Below are 7,500 nucleotides of genomic sequence, written 5' to 3'. Positions count from 1 at the left end.
ACATCATCGTTTAATGTCCGCTTTCCATGCTGGCATGGGTTGGACGGTTTGACTGAGGACTGGCGAGTCAGATGGCTGCACCAGGCTCCAATCTGATCTGGCAGAGTTTCGACAGCTGGATGCCCTTCCTTATGCCAACCACTCCGAGAGTGTAGTGGGTGCTTTTACATGCCACCAGCACGAGGGCCAGTCAGGTGGTTCTGGCGATGGCCATGCTCAAATGGTGTTTTATTATAGGCCACCTGCACAAGAGCCAGTCCAACGATGATGATGATGATGATGATGTTATCATCAACCATTGCTTCTTTCTGATGATGTTATTGCAGTAGACACTTGCTTAAGCTTCCAATCATATTTACTGATTGAGAATAAGTTCTTAACAAACTATGTTACATACAACTTTACATCGCATCACATGTAGTGGATCATTGTTTACCTTATTGACAAGATCTGAATTTAACTCTTTTTGGTACCAGTCAACCTAAGACTATTACTGGCTCTGCGATGCAAAATTTTATTTAGTTTTTCATAGCTTACCTGTTTTTGTCATTAGACTGTGGCCATTCTAGGATACCACCTTGAAGAATTTTAGTCAAATGGATCAACCCTTGTACTTATATTATTTTATAAAGCCTAATACAGGTTCTATTAGTCTCTTTTGCCAAACTGCTAAGTTATGGGGATGTAAACAAAGCAACACCGGTTGTCAAGTGGTGGTGCTGGTGATGGTGGGGTAGGGGCAAACACAGGTACAAAATGACACACACATAGATTTAGAGATATATATTTAAAAGCAACAAAAGCAGTATTAAAACCAAAAGGTAATCTATTTCATCACTGTAATGTGGACGTTGTGTTAGAACACAGAATACTGCCTTATTTACATTGAGAGAACCTGTCATATAGACTTGTGGTGGATAAAAGCACGTGGTATTATGTCATTGACAGACGAGAGTCGAGAATCATCTGCTATGACCACCAGAACTATCAGATCATGTGATTTTAGCCCCTGCTATAAGTTCCTACGTCACAGAAGTCAAACAACGCAATAACAGCTGAATCTTCAGTCCACAATATTTTTTGTTTGTTTGTTCCTTCTCGAGCCATGCCTGGCTCATAAGGGCCGGTTTCTTAGTTTCTTGGTGTATAGGTTCCCCACCTTGACAGGACGCTGGTCCATCGCAGGTGAGCTGCAAGATGCAGGAGGAAAGAGTGAGAGAAAGTTTTGGCAGAAGAGTCAGCAGAAGTTTCACCATTACCTTCTGCTGGAGCCACGTGGAGCTTAGGTGTTTCGCTCATAAACACACACACATCGCCCAATCTGAGATTCGAACTTACAATCCCTCAACCGCGAGTCTGCTGCTCTAACCACTAGGCCATGTGCCTCCACTAGTCCACAATATTTAGAATCACAGTGCCTATTCAGGTCAGTGGGCTTCTTAAAAAGTAATTACAACAGAAGCAGTATCAATATCCTTTCTAATAAAGGCACGAGGCCTGGAATTTTGTGGGGAGAGACTAGTTGATTACATCGACTTCAGTAATTAATTTATCAATTCTGAAAGAATGAAGACAAATTACACCCACAGTCGACCTCAGTGGAATTTGAACTCAGTAATGTGAAAATAAAGTGTCTTACTGAAGAACACAACACACAACTTGGTCCGGTAATCAAACTCACTACCTCATGACTGTAAGCTTGATGCTCTAACCACTGAGCCATGTACTTCCACATATGTGTTGCTAATCACTTTACAAAACTATGAACAACTTTACCTTTCATCACATCATGTGGATACCTGTCTCCAGTGGCCTGGATACGACAAATTACACCCACTTTCCTTCCGACGACCGCTTCACTTTAGGTTTCCATTGCCTTCCATACAAATATATATACTCCAAATTTCAAATTGTAAGTTATCTAAACACATCCCACATAACCACCTGCTTCCATCTGTCTCAGAGGATTTCCCACTCATACAACTATAAGTAAAAATCCATTTACCTCTCAAACCCAATCAAAGCTTGTCTATGACTGGTGACATTTCTTCATTCATATATTTATAGCTCATTATTTTTATTTCATACTTCAAAATGTCAGAAAAATGTATCTGTTATGGAGTTAATAATTTTCTTTTCACAAAACTTTCTTCAACATTTCAATGTTATTTAGAATATTGATTGGCTCAGCTTTGTCGACATTTTGTAACTACATTTTAGTTCATTATACATATATGATTCAAAATTTTTTTATTTTTGCTCTTCAAAAATATTTTTACATAAAAGTGATCAATTCTATTCTGCCTCCCTTTTATATGAACATTGGTGTTAAAATTAGAAAACATATCAGTTGATTTTTTTTTTTTCCTTTAAGCTTCAAATATGTTTTTTATTTCTCACATTCTTTCTCTATTTCTCACACCTATGCCTCTCCCTATCAATGTTTTTATGGTAAGATTTTTTTCTGATCAGTAATTTTTTTTTTACTTATTGAAAAAGGGTAGTCTGGATTCCCATGTGATAATGAAGGCTACTATATTCTAAAGCAACTACACTGAAAGGAGTACTAGCAGAAAGTTAAAAAGGGCTCACTTAAATCAAGGAAGACAATTCTTGACTCCTGATCATATATACATATATATATATACATATACACACATACATAATTACACACACATACACATGTCAGTGGCTCATAAAAAGCACCATTCAAGCATGGTCAATACCAGTGCCGCCTGACTGGCCTCCATGCTGGTGGCATGTAAAAATCACCCACTACACTCTTGGAGTGGCTGGCATTAGGAAGGGCATCCAGCCATAGAAACCTTGCAAGATCAGACTGGAACCCGATGCAGTTTCTTGGCTTGCCAGTCCTCAGTCAAACCATCCAACCCAAACCAGCATGGAAAGCTGATGTTAAACGATGATGATAATGATACACACACATACACGCATACATACATATATATATATATATACAGACACACATACATACATATACATATATATATATATATATATATATATATAACGAGAAAGTTTACGAAAATAAACAAAAGATGAAGGCAGGTGGAGTACAAACAAACAAATGTATTAGTATAGCGCTCAGGAATAGAAATAGAAAAAGTCTTTTACATTTCGAGCCTACGCTCTTCAACAGAAAGATACACAGAAAAGAAACAAGGAGAGAAACAAGGAGAGAAAAAAATGCATGTAGGAGATAACGATCTATCATATATATATATATATACATACACACACACATACACACACACACACACACACATATATATAGTTATGGTATATTCTGCTAAGAACGTAGTAGAGTACAGTATAGAGCTTGTCCACCTTCAGATTTACCCTGTGCCATCCAGTAGAAGTATTATATGTACTTCCAGGTTTGTGTGTGAATAGGAAATTGAAGAAATTGAAGTCAACAAGAAGGGGTACAGTTGGACATAATTTTTTAATCATTACAATTGTTTCAATGCAATGTATTTCTCTGGGTGTGCAGGTACTTGATTATGCAACTGTTTCCCTGCATTATGAGATCTAGCTGTGTTTCCTCAGGTGATATGAAAATACTGTCTCCGTAAGTTTAAAATCCTTGGCTTCAAGAACATACTATCTGTCTGTCATGGCCTGAGTTTAGTTGTAGTCACATAGTTTATCAGGGTGATTTGTCACGGAAGGGACGTTGGCAGACTGCTTTGAGCATATAGATGTAGTGGGATGGTGATTCTGTCACTGTTAAAGTGGTTGAATTTTTAACGGCGCAATGAGTCACAGGGAATTGAACTCATGACCTTAAGATTATGAGCTGAATGCCCCTAACCACTAAGCCACATGCCTTCACACTCTATCAAATGTGATGTACTTCAAGATCCAATATTCCAAAAAAGAATGTTTCTTTTAGTTTTTTTTCAAGCCGCTGATGTCAACTGTCAACCACGACTCTTTCCAGAAATGTTACTGTATGTTGATAACAAGGCAGGATTTGAACCCAGAATGTACAGAATTGATGAAGAATATAGGCACAGGAGTGGCTGTGTGGTAAGTAGCTTGCTTACCAACCACATGGTTCCGGGTTCAGTCCCACTGCGTGGCACCTTGGGCAAATGTCTTCTACTATAGCTTCGGGCTGACCAAAGCCTTGTGACTGGATTTGGCAGGCAGAAACTGAAAGAAGCCCGTCGTATATATGTATATATATATATATATATATATATATATATATATGTGTGTGTGTGTGTGTGTATATGTTGTGTATCTGGTGTGTGTGTGTGTGTATATATATGTTTGTGTTTCTGTGTTTGTCCCCCCAACCAACATCGCTTGACAACCGATGCTGGTGTGTTTATGTCCCCCGTAACTTAGCAGTTCGGCAAAAGAGACCGATAGAATAAGTACTAGGCTTCCAAAGAATAAGTCCTGGGGTCGATTTGCTCGACTAAAGGCGGTGCCCTAGCATGGCCACAGTCAAATGACTGAAACAAGTAAAAGAGAGAGTATGTCGGGGGAGATATATAGCTAAAATTTTTAGAAAGCCCAGAAACCATAAAGAGACATCAAATCAGAACATAAAAACAGAATTTGATATGTGCCCCAGCATGGCTACAGCTCGTGAGCTGAAACTAGATAAGATAAAATATAAATAAAAAATAAAATTCATCTGTATAAGTTGAATGGAAAGTTTGAATTTGTGTCTAACAGCAGGTATAGATTTTTGTTAAGAAAAGCATTCTATTCTGTTTACCTGACTACAAATGTTGACGGGAGAAATTTGATTCTAATTATTCAGCGTTATTAAAACTTAAAATGAAACCCGATCTTATGGGTCCTGAGGGCTTTTTAGAAATGAGTTAACATTTCCATTGGCATCGTCTTGAAGGCAATGACTTATATAAATAATAACAGAAATACGAATGTAGTTCAAATGTCTTGAAAGTTGAATGGATTATTGTAGAAACATCAAGAAAAATATAGAAGAGGCTAATACCATCCAAATTCTGTCTGTATGGCAACTCCTTGTGTGTAAATCTGTCAAATACTTGTTGAAGCAAAGTTGAGTAGACTAATCAGTAATATTTCCTTAATCCCATAATGATTATTTCTTAACTACTTATCATTTCATACATCTATCTATAATAAAGAGAAAACATACCATATTTTCCAGCACACAAGTTGAATTTTACCGACAAAAATTTACAGCCAAAAGATGTAGGTTGTCTTATACACTAAGATCATTTTGAAGGGCCATAAATTCTACGTGAATATGGACCGTGGCACGTAAAAAGCACCAACCGATCATGGCCATTGCCAGCCTCCCCAGGCACCTGTGCTGGTGGCACGTAAAAAGCACCTTCCGTACATGGTCGATGCCATCGCCACCTTGACTGGCTTCTGTGCCGGTGGCACATAAAAAGCTCCAACTGATCGTGGCCATTGCCAACCTCCTCTGGCACCTGTGCCGGTGGCATGTAAAAAGTATCCACTACATTCGCAGCGTGGTTGGCGTTAGGAAGGGCATCCAGCTGTAGAAACACTGCCAGATCAGACTGGAGCCTGGTGCAGCCTCCTGGCTTCCCAGACCCCTGTCGAACCGTCCAACCCATGCTAGCATGGAAAACGGACGTTAAACAATTATGATGATGATGATGATGTTTGAATGTTTATACTACATGCTTACACTATATATTATGTCAACTTGTATGTCAGAAAATACTATATGTTTGAGACCATCATCAGAACACTAAAGTTAATACATTTAACATTGTATTCATAGTTACCTAATTCTTGAATTTTATCATTTATATCCTTTTCTTTTGTTCTACTTTCAGAAACTTTTACTGTGAACACCGAAACAATCTTCAATTTCATTTTTATCATTTCTACAACTGGTATTCTTGGTACCAAAGTCATTTAACAGTGATTCTAAACTTGAGGTTTATTGCTTTAAAATGATACAAATAGTGCCAGTATCATAATATACAAGGAAAAACTCATAACAGTGTCAATGTTATATGAAAGTCCCTGCAAGAGGAAAGATGGTTGTGATTGCAGCAATGTTATATAACAAACTCCAGAATAATGAATGAAGATACTTTGATACTAATGATATGTGACAGACAGCAGAGAAACAACACAGGACATGTTAGCACCAATGTTATATAACCGTCTGCAAAATAAGAAGAGTGGATATGTTGGCACCAATACTATTAATCCTGTCCATTACTTCATATACCTTTTGTATCGATTTAATTTACCACGTTGAAGAAGAACAGAATTCTGGCACCTATGTAGGTAACATCGTTGCCGACAGCAAAATATTTGATTCTTTGCCTTCGACTGACCATAGTTTGATATGGTTCAGTTTAATAAAACAAAGATTAACTGACGACACTCAGTTATTTAATGTTAGTAAAACTGGGAAACTTTACACTACTCAATTACTAGATGCTGAATCACTTTGTTCTTATGGTAAACAATGTTTCAAGGTTGTGAAAGTTGCTGTTCGACAAGCAAAGATGTTTATGAAAATATTAAAACTGAAAATAGTAATTGAAGATATAAATGACCACTCACCAGAGTTTAGTGACAAGCAAATAAATCTTCAGTTTTCTGAAGGTGACTGGAAAGGAATGAAAAAATCTATCCCAAATGCTATTGATAATGATATAACCGTTCGCAATTCAGAAATAACCTATGAGCTTCAAGAAAACCAAAACAAACCATTTGCACTGTCAGTCTCGAAAAGTCTTGATGGAAATTCAGAATTGGGAATATATTTGAAAGAAAAACTAGACAGAGAAAAACAGGAAATGTATGTGATTAAAATAATTGCAAAAGACGAAGGTACGCCTTCGAAGCAAGGAATTTTACTGGTTCATATATCCGTGACCGATGTTAATGATAATGCTCCCGTTTTCTCTCAAGTTGTTTATAATATTTCAATTCAGAATGATGAAAGTCTGCTGTCTCCAATTGCTGTTTTGTCTGCCAGTGATTTAGATTCTAATGAAAATGGTAAAGTTTCCTACTATTTCAGTTCAAAAACATCGGAATCGGCTAAAAGACATTTTATGTTAAATGAAGAGACGGGAGAAATATTTTTGAAAGAAACTTTTGCATCTCTCGAAAAGCAAGTCAATGAATTATTTGTGAGAGCAAGTGATAAAGGAACGCCTCCGTTAAGCTCGGCTGCTTTGGTTCTTATAAATGTAATTAACCAACAAAACAATTACCCAACTATCAATGTAAATTTTCTGACTCCTCTCAGTGAGAGCTCAGCAGCCATTTCAGAAGATACTGAAGTTGGTAGTTTCATTGCATATGTTATGCTGATTGATAATGATGCTGGTTCAAATGGAGAAGTATCATGTGAACTTCAACACAATAAATTCCAGCTTCTAATGTTGGGCTCAAAGGAATACAAAATTATTTTGAAAAATCCAGTTGACCGTGAGACAAAAGATCATTATACTATTACCATAGAATGTC

At 37.2% G+C, this 7,500-nt stretch overlaps 1 protein-coding gene across 3 annotated transcripts in view; it reads left to right on the top strand.

Moving 5' to 3' along the window:
• The window catches only part of LOC115219237 (protocadherin beta-2-like), a 141,895-nt gene that overhangs the window by 44,308 nt on the left and 90,087 nt on the right, over positions 1–7,500 (top strand). For all 3 annotated transcript variants that reach the window (XM_029789379.2, XM_036508609.1, XM_029789381.2), the window contains exon 2: positions 5,841–7,500. This exon is cut by the window's right edge and continues 1,085 nt beyond it. In XM_029789379.2, the coding sequence (XP_029645239.1) occupies positions 6,201–7,500 (1,300 nt within the window). In that variant the 5' untranslated portion in view covers positions 5,841–6,200. The remainder of the gene's footprint in view (positions 1–5,840) is intronic.

This window comes from Octopus sinensis, linkage group LG14 (assembly GCF_006345805.1).
Source record: "Octopus sinensis linkage group LG14, ASM634580v1, whole genome shotgun sequence".
NCBI classification, from domain to species: Eukaryota; Metazoa; Mollusca; class Cephalopoda; order Octopoda; family Octopodidae; genus Octopus; species Octopus sinensis.
The sequence above is the reverse complement of the archived record's forward strand: the minus strand, read 5'-3'. Positions and strand labels throughout refer to the sequence as shown.